The following is a 25,173-nucleotide window of genomic DNA, read 5'->3' as shown; positions in this document are numbered from 1 at the left end:
TTTCTATCTTTCCTATGCATTTATTAGCATTATACAAGGCATTTGTGAGACCTTATTTGGAATATTGTGTATAGTTCTGACCTCCTGTGGTTAAGAAAGATTAATTCAAACCTGAACAGGTACAGAGAAGGGCTACTAGAATGATCAGAGGAATAGAGAACTATCCTATCGAGAAGAGGCTTTAAGCCAAGCTCCTTATCAAACAAAGGATGATGGGAGATACGATCAAACTCTATAAATACATCAAAGGAATAATCAGAGGGGCCTGGAGTATGTAGATTAAGGGCATTTGTTCTTATACCAACAGTTGAATATAAATTGGCCTGCAATTAGTTTAGACTTGAAATTACATGAAGATTCTAAACGTCAGATGAGTAAAGTTCTAGAACAACCTTTCAAGGGAAGCAGCAGCAGCAAGAGACCTATCTTGTTATAAGACTGAGCTTAAATTTAAGGAGGGGGTGGTATTGTGAGATGGGTCATGTGCTATTGTAGTCAATTTGCAATCACTATTAGGAAATATCTCCAACAACAAAAGATGGATCACTACATAGGGAGGGCACTGAGTTACCACAGTGAATTCTTTCCCAAGGGTCTGGCTGGCTTAGCCTAGAAAAGTACATGCCCCTAAGGGCATCTCCTAGAATACTGATTGCTATACAGGCTTATTATCCAAGTACTCACTGATAGGCCCAAGCTTGTTTACCCTACAATCTCTTACAACATTCCAGCCCAAAGAGGCAATTTGCTAGCAAAGGCTAGTTTGTATTTATTTCTTCTTTACTTCCCTTCCCACACCGTTAGATAGCTATCAAGAAACTGAGTTTCTAAATAACAATTCTAATTACAGAAAAAATGCCAGTATTAGATAGAATAAGTTCTGTATAGGTGATATAGCTAAAATATTTACAGAAAATAGAGAAATCAAGGACTGGAAAGAATATTGGTAAGTCATAGAATCAGACTTCTAGAAATGGATAGGACTTTGAGAGGTTATCAAGTCCAGTCCCCTGCCAATTTGAAGACCTGCAACTGGATAGGACTTTGAGAGGTTATCAAGTCCAGTCCCCTGCCAATTTGAAGACCTGCAACTGGTCTAAATTGTTCTTTCCCTATTTTTGCCTCAAATCTTACCCCATTTGCACTGATGTTCACTGTGTTAGTCTTCCAATCACTGCTCAACTTGTTGGTAAAAACTGAAATAAAAAAAATGAAACAAAAACACTTCATCCATTTCTGTTGGTCTTCCTCTTGCTTCTAAAGTATCTAAAATGTTTTCTTGTTCCACTTTAGGTCCCTAGTTAGTTTAATCTTATTTTGTGTCTTGGTCATTCTAATTTTCTCTCTCCATTCTTTTAATGTGTTTATAGTGTAAACCTTTGTAATCCTGACCCATTTCAAGCTAAAAGGCCAGGGAATTCAAGAACCATTTCTAATAGCTCTTCTAGGTATCAAACTAACTACACTGCATCAGAGAAAAGCTAGGATTCTCAACTCTGTTACAATGGCTTTATACCAGTAAAGTACCACTGCCTTAACAGACTAACACCAGCATAAAACTGGTGCCATCGGATAGAGAATCACACTTTTAGCAAAAGTAACAGGTGAAGGCACATAAATTTCTTGCTCTGAAAGGGAACTGATGGAGGTGATTATTGCACTTCCAAGTTTCTGGAAGCTGAACAAAGGAGAAATCCCCTATATGGAACAGGTCCCAAGTACTGGGAACCTACTTTATATTCCACCAAAAGCATGAAGAGAACTGCACACTGCTGTACAATGTGATTCAAGTAGTTCAATGTTTTCCAGAATGTGCCTTGGAAAAGATTCATAGGTTCACTGGTTTTTAAGACGAGAAAGGACTAGACCATCTAACCTGAGCTCCTGCGTAACACAGACTATAGAATTCTATCTAGCTGTCCCTGCATCTGGCCCATCATTTCTGGTTGAACTGCTGTACAATTTCCTTGCAAGAATCCAACTTCTAGGGGAGACCAAACCACTGGCATTACATTACAGAATTTCATAATAATAATAATACTTAGCACTTTTTATCCAAAGTTCTCCAAGCATATCTGTATCATTATCCCCTTTACAGAGAAAACGACCTGCCAGGACCATCCAGCAGCAAAGCCAGGAAAAAAAAAAACAGAATTCAAGAGACCTGGACATTATGGCTGTGTCTACACTACAGTGATCTTTCGAAAGAAGTTTTCAAAAGAACAGGCTGGGGATCAAAAAATTCGGCACCATGAGTACTGCTCTTTCAAAAACAGGGCCCGCAGAGTGTCTACACACACTTTTTTTCAAAAGACGCTATTGAAAAAAGCAGAAGCAGACTTCTGGAAGGAGAGCCATGTTCTTTCCATTTCAGACTGAAAGAGAGCATTTTGTGTGTAGATGTTCTGAGCATTCTTTCGAAAGAGGGACAGATTTTCTGAAAGAAGCTGCTAGTGTAGATGCAGCCTAGGTTGCACTGCCACCTAATAAACCCAATTCATGTGAGTCTGAGCAGTTAACAGATGGATCAGTTAGCATATGAAAGGACTGCAAGATTTCGTAACTTTCTCTGTGATAGCTGACTGAGGTTAACAAACATACATCTTCAGAGGAATTTAAGGGAGTTAAGCTATGTTGACACTAGACTAAGAAAGTCAACCACAGATGTGCAATTCTAGCTATGCCAATTGTGTAGCTAACATCGATGTATCTGCACGCAGCTAACTTGTCTGTCTATACAGGGAACGGTTGATGAGACTTTCTTCTGTTGACCTCCCTCTACTCCTCATGTCTCACAAGGAGTACAGGGGTCACCTGTGACCTCTGAGAGGTCACTTTCACACATCCTTATGAGACACGCAAAATCAAACTCTGGAAAATCGACCATGAGTGGGTTGACCTTCTGTGGTAGTGTTGATGTAGCCTCAGACACCTATCTCTTGTTCAGTCCCATTCCCTTTACTTCCTTTTGAAAATCCAGCCCAAACTCTTACTCCTGTGTGCCAGACTTCTATTATAACATGCAAGGAACCATCAAAATTGGTTACCTAGTGGAATACATGTTGAATAAAAGTGAAAGAACATTTTCTGGAAAGCCATCAGGAGATGTTACAGTGGTAATTCAGGACAAAAGTAAAATTGAGCAGGGCAACTGTGTAGCTTTACTCTTCAAGTCCATGTACACATCCATGCACAGATATAATCGATAGGAAGGAAAGCAACAGAGGAACCTTTTTTTCCTTGTTCTTTATAAATCAGAAAATTAGTTACCTGTAAAGTAGTCTCCTACTCTACAGTGCTGAATAGATTAAATATATAATTTATATATGGAAATTTAGATGTCAGGGTGACAAATTATCCTATAATTATTTTTGCAATTAGATTTTTCTGCATCTGTCTCCCCCATAGAATGATTGCAATGCAAATTATCTTGAGGCTATAATATCACTTTGATTATTGGGTCTGAATTGCAGTTCTAATTTTTTCCTCAGCTACAACATGAAGTAAACAGGTTTTGGCCATGTCTACACATGCCCCAAACTTCGAAATGGCCACGCAAATGGCCATTTTGAAGTTTACTAATGAAGCACTGAAATGCATATTCAGCGCTTCATTAGCATGTGGGCGGCCGCGGCACTTCAAAATTGACGCGCCTCGCCGCCGCGCCTCGTCCAGACGGGGCTCCTTTTCGAAAGGACCCCGCCTACTTCGAAGTCCCCTTATTCCCATCAGCTGATGGGGACTTCGAAGTAGGTGGCGTCCTTTCGAAAAGGAGCCCCGTTTGGACGAGACGCGCGGCGGCGAGGCGCGTCAATTTCGAAGTGCCGCAGCTGCCCACATGCTGATGAAGAGCTGAATATGTACTTCAGCGCTTCATTAGTAAACTTCAAAATGGCCATTTGCGTGGCCATTTCGAAGTTTGGGGCACGTATAGACGTAGCCTTTGTGTGCTGTATGAAAGAAGCAGAATGCAAGTGATCTTTTGTAGGAGAAGACGCTCTACATTGTGTTTAAGCACCTGGGAGAAGTAGGAAATTAAATAAATGAGGGCTTGGAGGACCCTATGTTGGTAACAGTATAGGATATGGATATGCCTCTAGGATATTAATGAGCCTGCACTCCTCATTGGATTTTCCTTTAAGAATACTTTTGTTAACATCCAGTTATTTTACATGGGGCTTACAATAATTTCATTGGGTCTCCAGGATGAATTATGAGTAAAGCACACAATCAACTTAAAAACATGTCCTGAAAGGTGTAAAACATCCATAGCAAGAACAGGCCATAGGTTATTTAATGCACAAACTCTTTCAGTTAAGCCCTAAAACCTACACCTGTATCTAATACCCAGAATAGAACTTGTAACACAATTGTATCTTAATGTAAGCAGAACGTATAAGATCATCTTGGAATTCTGCATAAGCAAAGCACAGAGATGGCTAATCAGTGACTGAAGAAAACACTGATTCTGAGCTTCAGTTTTGTCCAGTTAATTGTGAGCCTTCACATATTTTCTGAATCCCTGCAGTGCTGGGATAATCTTCCACACTGGCAAGGGGTGATGAGTTGTGGAGAAAAAGACTGAGCTCAGCAGATGATCGCAGCTCATGCATATTGAAAGAGTTCCACGTAACCCACTATCACACTTTTACACAGAAAGGAACAATGCTGTATCCTTCCAAACACACAACTAAGGCCAGGATTCTGGTGTCACAGAGCATTTTCCATCCAAGTTCATGCATATTAATTCTCTCAATACCCAAAACCAGGCACCCAGTCCTCATTAGTCATTTTGGAAAGGGCTAGGTTATGACCAAAGGTACCAGCCTGGGCACTTACAGTGCCCTGCCATAGCAACAACACTGGACGTGTTGTGCTTTATGACAGCCACTGAATGGACATTTCCTCCCTTGGTTCTGTCTTTTGGGATTAATGAATTATGGCTGGTCATAGCAGTGACAGGAAAGCCCGCCCAGGGGGAGTGTTGGTACGCTGGCCAGAGAGCAGAGGGCAGAGCACTGGAACGAAGTGGCCATTCCCCTGCTATAGCCACTTGTCAACACTATCCAAGAGGTCTCTTTCTCAGATTCATGACCCAGGGCCATCTTCAGCCTGAGCAGTTCCACAGCATGGCCCACACAGCGCTGCTGGCACCTGAGTCCCTGGGTATGTGTCTGTACCGTTCCCCCAAGCCCAGTTCCGCCCGTGCTCTGCCCTCTCCACCCCATTGCACCCCTTCTGTCAAGGGACATGATCATGTGCAGGGGGAGGGGGGTGTCTTGGTGCAAGGCTGCAGCAGAGTTTGGGCTCTGCTTCACCAGGCTGGCCTGGGTGATGGCAGCAGAGAGGAGAAGGTGACTGTGTCACTCCACTTCCCCACAGTTCCCACCACCACAGTGAATGGAGTGGGAGACCACTGCCAGCTCTGGACAATTCCAGGGCCCCATGGACTAACCTGAGTATGGGAGGCAGCTCTACACACATGTTCCCCAGGCCACAGGTATGACCTGGCAGCAGCACAGAGCTAGCAGCAGGAAACTGCTCTAGCCCCATTCTGCTAGATGGAGGCAGCAGGGGCCCAGGGGAGTTTTAAATCAGTGGGGGGGGGGTGTCAGGTGGGTCTGGGGGCTGCTTGAGGAGCATGGGGGAGCATGTGGAGATCTCTGCCCCTCCCCCGGAAGCCCTGCCAGAGGGGGTGCCCTCTAACCCACTAGGAGGATTTAAGAACTGGCACTGCCCCTAAAGTAAATTGAGTTTGAGACCCCTAACATATCCCTATCACATGGGCCCCTCTGTCCACAAAAGCTTACTTGGCTTGGGTCTTGCTGTCCTCTTCAGCGCCGCATCCTCCTTTTGTTCTTTTTCCTCCCTCTCCCTCCAGCGCCTCAGCTGCTCTTCCCTCATTTTGTAGAAGAGGATGTGCTTCTGCTCCTCGTTCAGTTCTGCCAGGAGTTCAGGGTCAATGTACATATCATGCAAAATTTGTTGCAGCATGGTGACTCAATGCCCTGGTGGTGCTCTCAACCTTCTACAATGCCCCAGCTGCAGCACTCTGCAAAGCAACCCAACCAAGAAACTGTTCCCACAGTCGCCTGCCTGTGGAGATTCCGGTTCCTCTTCTCTTGTCCCTCTTCTCACATACATGCTCTGCTCCCCTTTCCTTCCTGATGACAGAATTCCCTGGGCATCTCACCCACTGAAGACAGCAACAGGTGTCGAGCGAGGAAAGGAGAGGAGGCTCATGAAAAGGCCATGTGAATAATGAGAGGCCAGTTGCATGAACTTCACTGCCCGGAGGTTCAAACAGCAGATTCCAGAATGGGCTTGTAATAATCGCTTCTTAAATAAGCAAAGAAACAGAAGTACAAAGAAAGACAAAGGCTACGGCACCGTCTCTACTGAATGGCTTTCCACTTGCCACAGTGCACTCCCCATGGTGTAGAGTTGTCGGGTTCAGATCGATGTCATGGCTAAAAGTAACAGTTACTCCAGCAGTATCTATGTCACTCCAGCTCCCTTGGGGGAACTGATCTCTGATAAGAGAGGAAACTAGCTTGCACTATATTTCCTAGGCTAATCTCCCTAGCCAGTCTGAGTAGGGTATGCCATCCCTATCCTCATCATTGTTCACATTTACTTAGAGCTAACCGATATGGTGATTCAGCAAACTCATACCAATGAATTTAAAGAGAAAAACTGATGCAATTGAAGCCATGAGATTTTTACCACTGTATAAGTAGAGGATTAATATTAACTAGGCAAGAGGCAGTTCTCCACAGCTCATGTGGACCATGTAACCCTCTGGTGTTAATTCATTTCTTCACTTTGACTGGAGAGAGATGTTTACTGTTCAAGCAAACTGCGATTCTCCACTATGTAATGGCATTTCACTGATCTCAGTAAAACATTAGTATTTTAGCATCAAATCCAACAGCCATTTAATTTTTTTTTAAATCCAATTGACTTCCAAAGCCAATTGTCACTTCAGAGTGCTCATTTTTGCTAGGGAAACTGGTTCATTCTCAGTAGATAAGGGGCCTTTTTATGAGTAAAACCAAAACACAGACATTTCTCTATGTAGAGCAAAGTGCAAATAAAAATCACTTTTTCCCCATCACTTCGTATGTTTCAGATGCCTCTATTTTAGCACTCATCAGTATGAAAACAGGGCTGAATAAATGCACAGAGACCATAGAGATTTGACTGTGTTCAGCATTCCCTAGAGGACATCTCTGGTAATAGAGGGTGAATTATCCTCCACACCCCATTCTGGTCAGGAGTGAGACATACTGGGGAAGCAGAAACATAGTCAGCTTGTAGTAGCTACCTTGGGAAGTACAGTTTCTGCCTGCAGCTCAGCAAGACATGACACAGAGGCCAAACTGCAGGAACGCAGATGCCTTATAATTGGTAGGTCTGTCCCTAATAGCCTTGGACCTCAGCATGAGGTCCCAACTACCCACTGCTTCCTTACCCAGTTTTGGGCCACCAAAAGGGATGGAGCTTTAAAAAGCTGGAGAGGGAGGAGATAAAGAGAGTCTTCCTGAGTATAAGTCAAACGGCAGCATCTGACAAAAGTAACATAAGGCATAAAAGCAACGAAGGGTCCTGTGGCACCTTATAGACTAACAGAAAAGTTTTGAGCATGAGCTTTTGTGAGCACAGACTCACTTCATCAGATGCTGGTCTTGGAAATCTGCAGGGCCAGGTATAAATAAGCCAGAGCAAGGGTGGAGATAACAAAGTTAGCTCAGTCAGCAAGGGTGAGGACTACTACATCTCTGGTAATGGAGGGTGAATTATCTTCCACACCCCATTCTGGTCAGGAGTGAGACATACTGAGGAAGCAGAAACATAGTCAGGTTGTAGCAGCTACCGTGGGAAGTACAGTTTCTGCCTGCAGCTCAGCAAGACATCCCTACCAGATGTTGCTGGTAGTAAGCCTCATCCTTGCTGACTGAGCTAACCTTGTTATCCCCACCCTTGCTCTGGCTTATTTATACCTGGCCCTGCAGATTTCCAAGACCAGCCTCTGATGAAGTGAGTCTGTGCTCACGAAAGCTCATGCTCAAAACTTTTCTGTTAGTCTATAAGGTGCCACAGGACCCTTCGCTGCTGTTACAGATCCAGACTAACACGGCTACCCCTCCAATATAAGGCATAAAAAGCACCTGTTATTGGTGTTCTTGTCCAGATAATGACAGTCTACTTTAGATCTTCCAACTCGTTCTTGAGGTATTGTCTTCAACTTTCCTACCCTCCCATAGGTTTCTACTGCAGATGGTTTGTTCTGCAGAGTTGCATGTTTGTTTATGGAAGGGGTGGCTCAGGTAAACCCAGAAGGAGTAGCAGGAGGTGGAAGTTGCTTTCAGCAGCCTGAGCTTTTTGTTGCTCCATTGAAAATTTTCCCCCATCCTCTTGGTTGTAGGATCCAAGATATCTATCTGACTGAGGGCACGTCTTCACTCCAGGGAAGATTGAGGCTGCCACGGTTGATCTTCCAGAGTTGGATTTCGTGCTCCTGGTAGGGACGTACTAAATCAAACTCACAGGGATCCCCCGTCAAAGTTGGCACTCCTGCTTCTCATGAGGAGTAAGGGAAGTCAACGGAAGTGTCTGCTCCCATTGACCCTCTGCAGTGGAGACAGAGTGGAAGCTTGATTTAAGGTGACATCAACTCCAGCTACATAATTAATATAGCTAGAGTTGCATATCTTAATTTGACCTTCCCCTTTAGCTTTAGATTTTCTGTCCTTTCAGGTAACAACAGAAGTGCTTATGGATACCCTGATAAGGCCCAGGCTACCGTCAAGACTCTGCATGCAGCTCCCAGAAATACAGAACCTTTGAAGAGTACAGGCCTGAGAAGTACTTAAGGACCAGTTTTGGGCTCCATTGCAATTCCCAAAACTCACACCAAACCCTGGAGGCCCCTAACCTCACTCAATACTGTTATTTTCTTGTAGAAAATTCCCTCTGTGCCTAAGTTCCTACCTGTGATCACTGGTACTGATGCTTTGCTGTAAGCACCCAGGTACCTATCACCCACCTGCGCCCTAGAGTGATCTACGACCCCCAAGGTGCATCCAGCAGGCAAGAGCAGAGACAGCCTACAAGACTGGGTTTTCTTTCAGAATTGAGGGAAGGAGTTGTTTGTTGCCCATATTGTGATCCTTAGCCCAATAGAGAGAGCACATTCCTGGGATGTGGAAACTTGGGTTCAGTTGTCTCCCATTGTCTTCAGGCATAGGGAGAAAGAAATTGGAAAATTTTCTCTCCACTTCTGTATGCCAGCTCTGTTCTCACAAGCTTCCCCTTTTCCTTCACCACCCTCTCAGATGTAGTTTCCTCAGACAGGATTTCTTCAGCTGGCAGGTCAAATGCAAAAGCCTCCCTGCATAGCTGTAATTCTTTGTCCAGCCTAGTGGGGGAGAGTTTTAGAAAAAGCTCTAGTTTTACACATTGCTTCTGTCTCTTCAGGGAAAACATTCTTCTGGATGATAATGCCTCACTCTCACTTGGTATTTGGTTTTATATATGTGTTTAAGCCATTAGTACACAAGGGCACATCAATAATGTGTTAGCGTGGCTGTAGTGCCTCATGCTATAATGAAGTTGTGCCAACACAGCTGTTCATACATCTCTATACGGTCTTCTCCCTTACTGGGCCTCTGAGAACTCAATCTCACATAAGACTATATAACAAATTCAGTAAAGAATTGACAGATGCTCATGTAAAAGTGACAGCTAGCAGCCAAATTCAGAGGAGCCAATGCAACTTATCTAACCCCAATGTGCTTTAAGTCAAAATGAATGACGAGAAGTAATTGACTTCCTTTCATGGCTGAGAATTGTTCCTAACTAGACCTATCTGAGCAGCAGCTTTCTCCAGCTGCAGCAACAGGAGGGTTTCCTTGTTTATGATGTGATAGGAGAACCAATCTGTGAGCTGACATTGACAAGGCAACAGAAATATTGCACATCTTTTAGCTATTCCATCAGAGTGATTTTGTTGACTGTACATAAAGTGCTCCATGTACTGTCAAAGACAAACCTCTGACAAATATCAGCCTCTCCAAAGTTGATTTGCTGATTTTCACCATTTCACTATCAGTCTCACTATATTTGTTTCTCTTAAAGCCATTGATCCTGGCACCATGCAGCAGCAACAACAGAATCTACGCTTGCATTTAGAAAAAAAGTGAAGAATGAAAAGTCAGTTTATAACCTTAATGGTTGTGGAGAAAGTTTGAAAGTGTGACCACAAAAGGTCAAATGCCAGAAGACAAATAAGCTCAAACATTTTTAAATATGATTTTTAGGGCCTGATTCACAATGTTTGAGTGCTTGCATTTGCCAATACTGGATTTCACCCACCTCTTTATCCTGGAATAGGACATCTGGGTTCTGTCTAAATGGCCAAGTTATCTCAAAATAACAGCAGTTATTTCAAAATAACGTTGGCATTTTCTAAATGATGCAAATGCTATTTTGAAATAAATTCAAAATAATGAGTACATTATTTCAATTGCAGTTAAGCTCATTTCCTGAGGAATAATGCCTATTTCAAAATAGCCCATAATGGGCTCCAAATGCACTATTTCAAAATAGTGGTATGGACCTGGAAATACTATTTCAAAATACCTGGTCGCTATTTTGAAATGTGTTTTGTGTGTGGTTGTGTTATTTGGAAATAAGAAATACCTTATGAAATAGGGCTGCATGTAGACATAGCCCAGCTAAGCAGGAGAATACTTCAGAAGAGAATAACAGGACTGTGGGCAAACACAGCTCTTCTTCCTTTGTGAAGAGAAACTCCCATCCAAAGCCAAGCTTCACAGAGGAAGAAAGGATTCTGAGTGTAGACATTCAGGCTCAGGCTAGAGCCCAGGCTTTAAGACCCCACGACAAAGAAAGGTCCCAGAGCCCAAACTTCAACTTGAGCTTGAATAGGTCAGCTGCCCTGGGACAGTGTTTTATTCTTTAGTTCCCTAGTTCAAACTGAGCTGGAATCATGGCTGAATATCATTACCATCAGACTCCTACTTCCTAGCATATGCTAGAGCAGTCTCGTCCATGGGACAAATTGGGGTGGCTGACCCAGACCCTGTTATTTTGGGGGACCCTTCAGTGGCTGCTCCAACCTTCCTATGGACAGGAGGGACCCACGTGATTGCAAAGCTTGGTGCATGATAGCAACAGTGCTCACCTGCCTCCTCCACGTTCACCACACAGGTGATAGGAGGGGGTGTGGTCACAGACAACCTCTTGGAGAGCTCCCCATGTGCAGATCAGGCAGGCAACGGACACCCACCTTCTTGCTCTCTGGGGCTTCCCCAGCCCTCTGCCCTGCTGAGCCAGATATTCTGGTCTTCCCAAGCCGAGTCACAGAGATGGGGTTACCATCCAACTGCAGACCAATGCAGACACTGATTAAGCACAGCTCTGGGAAGGTGCAGCTATAGGGCAGAGCACCTGAGAAATCAACCCCCAAAAGGGATGAAAACCCCAAATAAATCTGTCTGTGCAAAAGATTTGCACAGAGAAGGCTTATTAGGCAAGCCTCTTTATCAATGAAATCAGATATGTACAGAGGTAGCCTTCCCCAGGTAAAAACAATTTGATTTTTAACAAAAAAAAAAAGGCTTTTTTTTAAACAAAACAGTGGGGTTTAAGTGGTTATAAATAAAGACAGATCAAACTGAGTTACCAAATTAAACAAAAGAGAAAACACATAACTGACTCTATCCTTCTGAGTTCTTACTCTGAACAGCTTATATCAGGTGAAAACTTCAAGCCAGGACTGATTTTCCCCAACTTGTCTCTCCAGTAAACTGGAAAGCACTTTTGTTTCCCCTTAGGATATGTCAAACATCCAAAGCTGACTGAAGACCAAGATGAAGGAACCCCAGTCCCCTCTTTATACCCTTCCCCTGTGGGGAAGGAATTCCATTGTTCTCTTTGCATAACAGAATACTCCAAGAAGGAGATTGTCACATGAGTGAATCACCTGTCCTTGCCCTGTATAGTCAATCAGCCATCGCCTACTCACTGGTCTAAACATAGACAGCAAAGTTCTTCAGAGGTGGATTGGTCCCCATTAAGACCTTTTGTCAGCTAAGTACTGCTATTTTCTCACAAGCCATACTCTTACAATAGGGTAACCACAACTCCTGTTGATGTCTTTATAGAGACAGCAAGGAAGGGTCTTGTGGCATCTTACAGACTAACAGAAAAGTTTTGAGCATGAGCGAATGGCTGGCTAAATACAGAAGCAGCTTCCCCTCCCTTGGTGTTCACACCTCCAGATCAACTGCTGGTAGTAAGCCCCACCCTTGCTGACTGAGCTAACCTTGTTATCCCCACCCTTGCTCTGGCTTATTTATACCTGGCCCTGCAGATTTCCAAGACCAGCATCTGATGAAGTGAGTCTGTGTTCACGAAAGCTCATGCTCAAAACTTTTCTGTTAGTCTATAAGGTGCCACAGGACCCTTCGTTGCTGTTACAGATCCAGACTAACACGGCTACCCGTCCAATACTTTATAGAGACAGACATTTGGAATACAAATATGTAGAAGACAATACTTGTAACTTCAACTACAAAAGTAACACATGCACAAAAACAGGATTTACAGATCCAGCAAGTTATAATATTAAAAACGATAGGTTACAGGATACATTCTGTCCAAAGTATCTCCCAGTTATGCATATTTACATTGATAACCCGTTTTCCAAAAAGCATGAGGGGGTTGCCCTAGATCCTATGGGGGCAGAGGGTGTCCCAGGCTACACTCACCCCTCAGGATGGTCCTGGCCTATGTGCAACAAACAGCATTAAACCAGCGTCTTGTGACAGCTGTGCTCATCCCAGAAACTGCCACCACACTAGCACCCTAACTGGCGGCCCGACAACATGGGCTGACTGGAGACTAAAGAACCACTTTATTTCTAAAGTTATTCCTCTGCATGGCAGCATGGATGTGTTGCCATGCCTCCTTAAGCTCTAGATCAGTAGTTCTCAACCTCGGGTCTGTGGACCCTTGGAGATCTGGGAGAGGACTGCACAGAGTCCGTGAAAACAAACAAAAGTTAAATAAATGATCATAGAAAATAAGTGTTTAATAAATTGCAAAGTTACAATCAATATCACTTTTAAATTAAATTGTCTTCCAATAATGATATTAATTGTTGAACAAACAGCTATGGTGTGTTTTCCTTCTTCATTTATTCAAGCTTGCATTGCAGCTAGAATTGGCTTTGATGTGTGTCCATGAATGGTTTGGGGAGGTGATTGGGGGTTTGCATTAGTTAAAAGGTTGGGAACCGCTGCTGTAAATGTCATGTTGCTAAACAGAGGACTTGTGTCCCTGGTACTCTCACATCAGCACCTTTTGAGAATATTAAATGGACACAAAGCCTATTCTTCGTGAGGCATTTAAGACACAAAGAATATGTTTAGCTGACTTTGTCATGCTTGTTTGCTCATCCATTCTCCTTATGAAACATGCACTCTCCCAACCTAGTGCAGACTAGAATTCTCACAGAGTGAATGCTGATGCAGCAGAATAGGATTGCTAGTCAGTTGTGATGCCACACACTTATAAACCTACCTCAGTCATGTAATTTGCATAAGTGTTCAGTTGTAATCCATGGACAGTAAATCAGGATGGCAAATACCTTCTCTCCTTCAAAAAGAGAAGAGAGAAAAGAATGACAGAGCAAGGAATGACAGAACAAACAACAGACACAAAACTAGGCACTCACAGATATTTTTCCATGCAGTGAAATTAGCAACCAGACCACAAGTAGCTTTTTTGGTTTTATGTTGCTATGGGCAGTGGTTTGTCTGTACACTATTTATAATTCAGCTAGACTGTGACAGCTTATCAGCCTCAGAACAAGATGGGTGGAATCTGGAATAAAATGATCGGGGGGGAAGGGGGCTGGGAAAGAGAAAGTGATAATGTGAACAAAAGATAAAATTCATGTTTTGTTCAAGGCCTCGTTCACAAAAGACTGTTGTCAGGAGATGCAAACGTATTAGAGCACTCACCAAAACAAACCATCACCGTGTCTGATGTGCACAGACATCACTGTCCATTAGAAAAGCGGAAAGAGACAGTCCTGGGCGGTTTCTTTTCCCTTAATTATGGATCGGCTGGTTGCTCAACCCTATTGTTACTTCAAACTGCCATAGTCAAGTCTGTGGCTCCCTCTAAGGGCTAAAGTCAGCTGTGCTTCAAAACAGCAGGAAGGCAACCAAGCCGGGAAGATTGCTTAACAGCACACTGCAGAAGCAATCAGGATCGCCGATGTGCACAGAAATGACAAAAAGCAAGCAATCCCATTTAGCTTGTATCATGATTTTTTTCTCTCTACAGGAATAGTTCTGCAAGTTGCCAATTTTGAAGGCCAAAATACGTATTTGAGGTTTTTTCTTCCACGTCATCTGCAACATGTGCATATTGGTTGATCTTGTAACCTGGAGACAGCAAACCCATCTGTTCTTCAAAGGACATACATGGTATGAAGCAAAAAAGAATCCCAAATGCCCATCTTTGCATGTGCTTGAAAAATTCACTGATTCTGCTGTTATTTCTCTCCTTAGGGTTTTTATTTATCTGTTCCATGCTATATACTTAATTCAGTGATTTAATTATGGCACTTGGCAATGATCGGTCAACATTTCAGGAGGACTTCTGTTCCTTGCATTAGCTCCCCAGGAGCTCATTAGCAAAAGGCACTTAGGAAAGCATCTTTCACTCCTCCATTGTAACTGCTTGGCTATGTAGTGCATTTCATCCCCTGCTGGGTTCAAAGACTATATAGCATGTAGTCTGGAATATGAAAGCGACATAAAAGATCTTTCATCTAGAGAAGTGATTCTGTTAAGTGACCTGTTGAGAGTCACACATCAAAGTGGGATGCCGTAGTTTTATTTTTCTGGGTTCCTCAGTGAGACTGCAGATACTAGCTAGATTGTCAGCTCCTTGGGGCATGGGGCATGACATCAGGCTGTACCGAAAAATAAAAAACGATACAGAATTAGAGCTTTCTATAGAAAGCTCTGGAGAAAAAATGGCTACTGTATGGCCTACATGAAAAAGGCTCTTCTCCTAAAGAAATAAAATGTAGCACAGTAACAAAGTAGTCAAGATGGGTGGTAGAGGCCTGGCTCTCTTTTACATTGCTGGAAGTCAAGAGTGATACCCTGAGGGCCAGAGTAAGAGACAATTTACACCCACCAAAGAGTAGAGCCAGAGAGCAGTGCTGACAGAGCAGGTCCTGGAGCAAGGCAGAGGGCTGGCTCTGTGTCTCAGAATACAGGGGGTGAGGGGGAGCTCAGGTGGAAGGGATGTGGCCCCAGGCAATCAGTTTAGTTCTGCCCAGACTGCAACACATACCTCCTCCACCCCTCTGCAGTCAGAGCCACATAGAGCAGCGCTCCAGTGCTCTGGCAGCAATTCAAAGTGGCTGGGCGCTCCAGCCTCCAACAGTCACAGTAATGGTGCCATCGCCTGGGAGCTCTGTGCCCATCTGAATCTCTGGATCTCAGTACAACTGCTCCCTTTCTCCTCCCCCCCGGCAATGGGCCTGGAGCCAACAGAGTTACACAGGCACAACTGAGAAAAAAAAATGTACGTCTGTACATTTTGAAGCCCATGAAACACTTTGAGTACTCTGTTTAAGGCTTAAATCTTTGCACCACGGAAACAGTCATCAGCAATTGGGGCATAGCTCTGGGTTGAGTTTGGGGGTTACAGAAAAGCCCTGATAATTGGTCCAACAGGAACATCAACAAAACCAATAAAGAGCTATAAAATTCACTGGTGTTTTTACACCTTTCCTCAGTATGAACCATTTGCAATTCTCTAGGTGTTTTCACAAAAGCATTTCAAGCACTCAAATATTCCTAAAAACAGCAAGCGAAAGAGAGAGAGTCCACCCAGGAAGCATGTATGTTTGTTAGGCTAAGACTACAGATGAGCAAAAGGACACAAAGGGGAAGAGACTTGCTCATGTCCCTTGCAGCCTTGGTAAGAGACTTAAGGACCAGCCACTCACCTCTTACAACCACACTTCATCTGTTAGGACTATAGATGTATATCTTTGTCCCCCTCCCGCCCCATTGGAAGAAGGCAGAACACCCAATGCTTCACTCCTTCTTATTAACTGACAAAGGAATGCCAGCAAATCTGTAGAGAGGCCTCCAGATGGCAGATGTAGGAGAAATAGTATTGATGGATATGAAAGTAAACCATTCACCTGTTAAAACAAAAAGCAGTCAAGTAGCACTTTAAAGATGAGCTAAATAGTTTAGTAGGTGAGCTTTCATGGGACAGACCTTACCATTCATCTGTTCGTATCCCCAAAAATGGGATATTCCTAGAGTAACTTTAAGACTTCCTAACAAGACAGTTATTCTGAATATTGAGCGGAAGTTACAGGAACTACTACAAAGTAAACCTTCTTTGACATAGAGCATTCAAATAATAGAGTAAGCTAATCATTCTGATAACACAAGGGAAGGTTTTAGGTGTGTTTCAGTGTTTTGAAACACTGCTTGCCCTTCATGAAAGTCAGTTGAGCATTAGTTTTGCCTAACAGCACTTGCACCACACAGGGATGACTTAGCTCTGTCCCTTTGTGTTTCCTGCCACAACTGTTCTCCATCTGATTACTCTGGGGCCTGTTTAAGTCTGCATAGTTCAGCAAAATTTCTCAAAGCTGTGACAAGCTGGTCAGAAAGGGCAGCACTCCAATTTTTGTTCCAACTGGTGCTGGGGCTTTGAAATTCTGATGTACATTACAATAAAACAAGGTTAATACACGTGTGTGAGCTTGCCTACCCATAGTTTACAGAGCTGTTGTGATTTCCTGCCCTCCCTAGTACTAACCAGGGATTCAACTTAAATATTATTAGGTATGCAGTGCTATTAGCTGATCTCAGTTGAACAACCAAACATTGAACAAGCCCTGTAACTTTTTCCACACCTGGAAAGTAACTTACACCTGGACCCTGGATGACTTTTATTGTAAGTTAAAGGAAACAAAACAAGAAAGAATAAAAATATGGGCTCCATAAACCAGCACAGTGGCTACTGTCAGGCTACGCCCAAATATTACACAAAAATGGCAGCCAAGTTAAGCAGAATCCTAGAAACAAAGGCACAGTTCAGAGGACAGGAAAAAGTTATAGATAATGAATATGTAACTACCTAGCACCAGAGGTCCCTACTGTGTTTTGCATTAAAAAAAAAAAATCAGGCCTGTTCTTTTCTTATTTGTACTGTGTAACTCTGTTGAAGTCTGTGGTGTTTTTTCCTATTTACACAGGGGTAATCAAGCTCTTTTGGCCAAATCCTCTGCAAAGGAGGAAATCTGCTCAGTGCAGTAAAGAATGCAATCTATCAGGGAGGGAGATAGGGCTTCCTGAGTCTCTGTATGTCTCTAATCTGGCTTTGACATAGGTTACAACAGCCTGGGAGATACTCTAACATGCCACCCAGGGATACCCAGAGCAGAGTGGATTGCTGCCATAACTCACAGAACAGACCAGAAAGCTACCTTTCATGGACATAAGCATAGCCATGATAATCCAAGCACGTGTGACCCCCCTCAGCGTTAATTTTATACCTCAAGTCCAGCTGGCACCCTCAAATAGCACCAACTGTTACAAAATACAGGGGCCTTTCTTCCCAGAAGCGGAGAGCTCCATCTAGTGTAGGATAGGCTAGTTCCTTACCCACAGCTCACAAAGTGCTCTGAAGTGAAAGGCATTGATTCCTGATGTCCAACTGCTAGGGTTTTTCAATCTTATGACCCTCTTTGCTGTCCCCTGTGGGACTTCTAGAATGGAGATGTCGGCCCAGGGGAAAGCTGCACATGCAGGCTGCTAACCCCAGCTTGCTGTAGCACATCACATGAGGCTCACTGAATTCCTCCACCCTCATTTCCAGTACCCCAGTTGCCAACATAATCACAAGCTCTCTGCCCTCAGAGAAAGGATTCAGTATTCCACAGCTCTAGAAGAGGAAGTGTGTCTCCTGTAGAAGCATTAGTAGTTATATCTGTAATCCAGAAGCCAATTGCCACTAGAACTCATTTCTTCAGGGTCAAGTTCATTTTCAGTACAATAACCTCCCTAAGGTGCTTCCTTTTTCAAACATAGATTAACTTACATGTGCTTAGTAAGTTTTCACACACACACACCCCTCACTGTAAATGCACCACCTGCACCAAATAAGTGTTAATTTTCTTTAATACCATCCCTGGTACAATACAGCAGTCACACTAGGATAATATCACATCACATTACACCTTGCATTATAGCAACTAAGTTAATCAGTGGTGTAATTGAAGACCATCAGCAGGAAAATTGTAAATCGTTTAATGATGCCACAGTTTTAGGCAAAATTGTTCCTGGATTAGTCATCATGTAACACATTTTGTGGCACATTTTGAGATTTTGCTCATCTAAGCCAGCCCTCCACATTACCCAATTGAGTACTGAAATCCTGCTTGTTTTACAAGAGGCAGGGCATATAATCCTCCTCTAGGCACATTGCATGGGAGTCCCCTTGAATACAAAGCTGACATCAGCTGAGGGACTGGATCAACCACACAGTAGATGTTGCCAGTTGCAATCTTGGATTGCCATAAAAGGATGCTTTTGGCCTCTGTATGTGTTTTACCCCATCACAAAATGTCAGATTGTCCCTGGTGCTTTTCCTTTGCACACACTGCTCAGGTACCAGCAATAACAGCAGTTTTTCTCCTCTGAGGCGCACCAGGATTACACCTCCTGTTATGGAGATACACACATCTCATAGAACTGGAAGGGACCTCAGGAGGTCATTGAGTCCACACCCCTGCCCTCTGGGCAGGACCAAACACCATCCCTGGTAGTTTTTTTTTCCTACATTCATTTGCCCCAAACCTCTTGGCCTCCTCAAGGATTGAACTCACAACCATTTATCCATGTCCTATAAAAGGTAGAGTCCTATCCCTCTCCCTTCCACGATGGCCTATTGAGTGCTCCAACCACACCTGGACAGGGCAGCCTTCTCCTTTCCACGTGCCCCAACAAGCAATCCTACCTTGTATTCTCACTGGGGCAGTATGATGCAATCCTATCCTGAGCCCTGATTATGCCACAATAGAACAACTTGGCCCAGAGAATTCCTGCTCACTTAATCCATTAAGGGTGCAGATACATTGGATAAAGTGTTCACAAATGAATAGACAGTTTAATAAGTTATCAAGTGCAATGATTTGCTTCTAATTCAAGTTTCTATCACCCCGACTGATGTGCTTATAATCATCACAGCACACATTACTCATATCTATTGATCATTTATAAAGCCTTTATACACTATTTCTAAAAGTGCCTTTAAAGGACAACTTGTCTTCACATTTAAAAAAAAAAAAAGACATTCTGTGACGCATTTGCTCTTTCATAAAAATTGTATTTCTTACATACAGCAAAGACATTTTCTGTATTATTTCTTAGCCTAGGATGGCATTTTTTAAACAAAATAATTGAACCAAATCTGTTCTCACTTACACTGGTGTAAATCGAGACTTGCCCCATTCATTTCTATTAAGAGGTGCAGCCTGACTCCTTTAACCACTTTTCATGGACTTATGGATTAAATGTAGCACTCATCCCTGCTCTGACTCAAGATACAAGTTCTGAATCCAGGAGCAAGTTACTTTTTAATATAATTCCAGAGGGAACTGATCAACTATTTCTGATTTAGAAAAAAAATCAGTAAATTAGGACCATCCATTCATGCGACTATAACGTTTACTTCAGTTCTCTACCTTAGGCTCCTAACATTAAATGCTTGCGAAAAGTTAGATTGAGGGAATGAGGCCCAGACACAAGTTTATCTTATGCACTCTTTCTGTCCTATCAGCCACTGTTCCTCGCCGTCCCAAAAGAATACATTAACAGAGCATAACCTAGAGCTCTGCTTCTCCCCAGTTTTCTTGTTTACAGCTCCCTTCTCTAATTTGAGAGACTAGAATTGATATAAAGAGGGGTTGGTCTTTTAAGGGGATTTGGATACAGCCCCCACCTGTGATTAATGAGCAGCCTCTTGGCTGAGCTGTTAAGCCAGGGATCAGGTGATAGCTTGAAGACTGTTTTGTCATGAAAATCAGCATGAAGACCTGAGTTGGTGGGGAGAGCTGTAGGGAGTAGAGCAACTTCTGCAGGGGGTCACTGTATCAGGGAACCGCACAGAGGGCTTAACCTGCAGCCAGGTGAAGAACCCAGCTGTGGATCTTTGCTCTGCAGAGAGCAGAAGCAGGTGTGGCTTCACTCTGGAGCAGAGGCCTTTGGAGAAGCCAGATGGCAGCCTCTGGTGTTCCAATTTTGATTCACTCTTGTTGAGCAACAAAGCCATCCCTTGGAAAAGAGACCAAAATGCTCACATAGGTGGGAGATTCAGTTGATGCACTGCTAGGGAGCTGGCCCTCCAGTTTGCTTGTGTGGGGAAACAAAGGCAGGATCCTTCCCTGGGTTGGGGAGACCATGGTCACAGGGGTGTTGCAAGCCCCAGTGAGCAGCAAGTGTTCAGGTTATATTTTTGCTTCTTCCAGCTTTGTATTAGATCATCACAGCCTTTATTTGTCTGAGCAGAGCAATGAGTAAAGCAGCCCTCTGTGTGGCCCTGTTTAGAGTGGGACTCCAGCTATCGTGAAGAGACTTGTCCAATACACTGTGCTTGGGTGGGCACATGCTGGGAGTGAACAAGTTTTGGTTTCCTGCTCCAGCATCAATGGCAAATGTTTGGAGTCTGAAACAAGTGAGTGGGGCAAGTCTTTGCCAGTTAGCACCTTTGTAATCAGTTAATGTCAGCACTTGTCTGCAGTAGTTTTAACTTTAACGTTTCACATTCTCAACATACAGCCTTCCACATTTTCACCTCCTTTAAGAAACCACCATTGCACTTGTTTCCATAAACATGACTGTGAGTGTATCTACACTGCGAGGAAAGCCTTGCTCAGCCTCCAGTGCAAGCCTAGAGCACCCTTCCATCTGCACACTTCAGTCACACTCGGACCAGGGCCTCACAAAAGTGGAGGGTCTTAGCTTGGGCCTAGCAGGAGCTTAGGTCCGAACTCCTTCATTATGCAACATAGACGCAGCTCAAGCCTAGACCCCCACACCTAGGTTTGCACCCTGAGAGTGCACCACTGATATCCAACAACCCCATGGGCAAGTCATTTCTGTCTCACTATCCCAAGCAGCTCACAAGAAATGGAAGCAACCTCCCTTGTTCAAGTAGTTCCTCATTTAACCCTTCCATTTCACCCTTACACATGAGCTGCAAACACATTGAACCTTCTCCTGCATTTGCAGTGGCCAGGGCACAAAAGCAGTCCTTTGAGAAGCTATGTGCTTCCTGGTCACTGGAGCACAGCCACACTTTGAGTCTCCAGTGTGAAGCCAGCAAAAAGTTTGATACTAGGAAGAGCTCAAGCAACGGCCCTGGGGAGCAGCAAATAGCAAAGAAGCTGGCTATGTTGGGGTGCACCAGACCAATGCCCAGCACAGGGACAAGACTACATGACTCAGGACTGACCATCAAAGCCAGGGATGGGTGCTGCACTGAGCACAGAGCCTCGTGACAGCCCAGTGAGACAAGATGGCCCTCTTCTTACCCCTGAATCCAGTGTAGATCTGAAAGGAAGCCAGCAGGCACTGGTTGAAAAAGTCAAAGCAGCTGAAGCATGTCCTGACTCCACACTTGGAATTTTCTTGCTGCCTTCTTGGAAGAGCAGGTTGCTACAGAACCAGAGATACACTGGAAGAGACAGAAGTGGCCCTGGAGTTTGGTAAGTTTCTGGTTCCATGTTTGGTTTTAGTAATATAGTAATGGAAGGAGTTTTGGATTAATAACCCAGTGCAAGTTATTACGAGCCCTGGGTTGCTGTGCCTGTTTGCTAATGCTGGCTTGAACACCAGCTGCTTAGTATCCCCCAAAGCAATGAACACATGGAATACAAAATGGAGACCAAGAATGCAAACAGTGAAACAAACATTTACAAGTGATTTTTAATGGAAACTTCTGCAACCTTACTATGGTGTGCCAGGGTGTTAAAATATGAAACATATTTCCCAGTTACCATGATACTCCATGTCAGCCTCACAGCATAACAAGCCATCTATAGACAGTGAACTGTATTGGGCAGGAGGGTGAAATGTGGTCTATTTACAAGTGGTGCCCATTTAAGCCAAATGTAGTCCCTAGAGTCCAAGCGTGACAAAATTATTTGTTCAAATATAGCAGGGGGTTTACATACACTGCAGCAATGGGCTGAAGTGGCTGTGGAGTTCTTGTTGAGTCTATATTAATGTGTGGTTACATTCAGTCATTACAGGTCATACTAGAGCATAATCTAAGTGGCTGCTACTGCAGCATCTTGTTGTTTGTCTCATGAATTTTGACCCAATCTTGGATGCTAAGAGTATTAAAAATTACCATTATCAGGAACTCCCAATCATCATATTTTGGGGAAGAGCATAGTAGCAACTCAGGTCAAGACCAGCGTGCTCCATGTGTAGCTATGCAAACACCATAAGTTTGAAAACTTTGAGGCATACACAGTTGGCTTGTCACCAGAATCTTGGAATAAGGTACCCCTTTGCCATTCTGAAACCACACAGATTGCAATGTCCTCCACAATGGGGAATTCCTGAAATGATACAAAGGGCTTCTGGAAGGAGGTCACAGTTCATCTCCCTCAAAGTCCAAGTGGTCTGCAACATCTAAAGAACACCAAGAGTGATTTTTAACTTACCATTGCCTGTGTCCTCTTTTCTCTGCTATTTAACCTGATTATGTCTATGGAGCCTCAGGGATCTGAAGCAATAAAATAAAGTTCAGTTGTACGAATTATTACTCTGTAACCTCAGATTTCCACAAGACTTTTTCCTGTCTTCAGGCAGTGGCCCGTCTGTGAATTGCTGAGGTAATAATATTCCGTTTGTGTCTGCTTGCACGATTCTCAACCTCAACTAGCCATTGTACCACAGCAGCGTGTACATGCTCCCGCAGAACGCTGGGTCCCTATACCATCTCAGATTCATTGAGAAGGAAGCGTTTCTGGTGAACTGATGGTTCACCTTGTGAATGAAGCCAACAAGCAGGTGTAAGCGAGGACGATTCGCAGCAAGTGAAAAGGCATAGGCAGGCGGCAGACTCATTGCATCTCTGTTCCTGCAGCAGGGCAGCCGCTGAGGGAGGGTGACAGTGCAACAGAAAGATCCATTTGAGCAACTGCTATCACTAGTATTGTCTAGAGTGCAGGAGCCTGCTGCAGTCATTTCGTGGTATGTTTCCTCTCCACTATGCTGTGCACCCATGCAACCAGGATTTAGCAGCAGCCAGTGAGGGAAAATCAACCCCCTGCAGTCCTCTACCCACCCCTTCAGTTCAGACCCCTCACTCCCAGCGGACCTCCCAAGTGGTGCAGCAGCACCAGAGGTGTGTTCAATACACATGAAAGGTACCCTGCTCCTATACCATGGTACATCTACACCACCCAGCTTTTAGTGACACAAGTCAGGCAGTGTACCCACTATTTGTCACCCTTTTGCCAACAAAAAACTTCCACCCTCGGTCAGCAGCATTTGCTGTGAGCAGAGAGCACACCAGCTGACAAAACATACTTTGCACTAGTACTTGCCCTGGCAAAGCTTTTATTGGGGGAAGGGGGCGGGGCGGGGCTTAAGCACCTAGGAATGACAAAAGCTTTTGTCGCTCAATTGCCAGCATTGCCCCAGGGCGTCCTTCTGAGCCGTATACCCACTGGCTGAGTTCGGTGTAAGAGCCTTTCATGCTGGCTCTGTTACACAGGAGAAGAGCGAGAGAGTGAGCAGGATAATTCATCAGTGTGGTCCATTAGAAAAGGAACCCCAGAACAAGCCAGAGGACACATGGTTAGGGGACTGTGAGCTCTCTGAAGCTGCTGCAGCCCAAGAAGGCTGCAGTCCTAATCAGAATCTACCTTTACAAGAAGGGATTAGTGACACTTGGTGGCAGTTGTTGGGCTAGTGAGGTAATTGGCTTAGAAAGGGGAAGAACAGGAAGTAAAGGAGGAGATCAGAGAGAGAGCAGGATGGAGAAGAAAGCTCTTCAGAAGGATCCTGCAGCTATATATGTCTGGGCTTTATCCTACCTTGTGTGAACACAGAGGATTAAAGGGGCATTGACATGGGAAAGAGTAGAGGCTCTGTGCTTGTTACCGAGGCCATGGGGACAGCTGAGACAGCTCACTGAGTAACTGCCAAAGCACTCAGTGACAGGCCTGGTGTCATTCTCTTCACATTTCGGTGTTCGATTTACGCACTTTGTTTCATTACTGGTTTTGAGGTCAGCGTATGAGTGTTATTTTGGTGTTCTGAGGGCAGCTGGCTTGGCCATGTTAAAAACACTTTTTTTTTTTTTTTTTAAGTTCTGTGTTCACAAAAAAAGCCTTTTATTTACTGACAAAAGTTCATGGCTCTGACTACATTGCATCACACAATGTGTATGTCAAGTAACAAACACTTAGTAAGGCACAACAGAGCAGTTGTGTCCAAATGCAGTATCTCAATACATTTGTGTAGAAAGCACACTGTGAATGCAACCCTGTCACATTTACAAACAGTCCTGTAATCCACTGGGAACGTTCAGAATGATCAGTGCCCCATATTCACTGCCTTTTGTGACAGTACACCTCCACGTACACCACATGATGATCAGAGGCTGAAGCATACCTTCTTTACCTAGATGGGACTCCTGACCAATATACTGACATACAAAAGCCACCTGAGCAAGACAGCAGTGAAAGGCAAGACACACAACAATCTTCTCATCAAACCAACAGGTTCTTCATGGGGAACAAATGTGTTAACCCCCAGGAACCCAGCCATTGCCATTGCAAATTCAATAGCAGAGAACTGTGCACCTGCATGGAGCCGGTCAGGATGCACCAAACCTATTGATGTGAAACTCAGCAACTCAGTGTGCATCATCACAGGAACTCTCCCAACAACTCATTCACCATGGCTTTCAGTTCTGAGCCACAATGCTCCCCCTTACGTCAGTAGAGAGATTGCAGCTGGCAAGCTGCTTGAGAAGATACGTGACATCACCAGCTAGCCCTTGTTCAAG

General features: G+C 44.0%; 1 protein-coding gene across 1 annotated transcript in view; it reads right to left on the bottom strand.

Annotated features, from left to right (window-relative positions):
• The window catches only part of SH2D4B (SH2 domain containing 4B), a 104,794-nt gene extending 98,679 nt beyond the window's left edge, over nt 1–6,115 (bottom strand). Inside the window, exon 1 of the mRNA XM_074999512.1 lies at nt 5,811–6,115. Coding sequence (XP_074855613.1) covers nt 5,811–5,994 — 184 coding nt within the window. The 5' untranslated portion in view covers nt 5,995–6,115. The remainder of the gene's footprint in view (nt 1–5,810) is intronic.
• Between the last annotated feature and the right edge of the window lie 19,058 nt (nt 6,116–25,173).

The sequence above is a fragment of the Carettochelys insculpta genome, chromosome 7, assembly GCF_033958435.1.
Source record: "Carettochelys insculpta isolate YL-2023 chromosome 7, ASM3395843v1, whole genome shotgun sequence".
Taxonomy (NCBI): Eukaryota; Metazoa; Chordata; order Testudines; family Carettochelyidae; genus Carettochelys; species Carettochelys insculpta.
The sequence above is the reverse complement of the archived record's forward strand: the minus strand, read 5'-3'. Positions and strand labels throughout refer to the sequence as shown.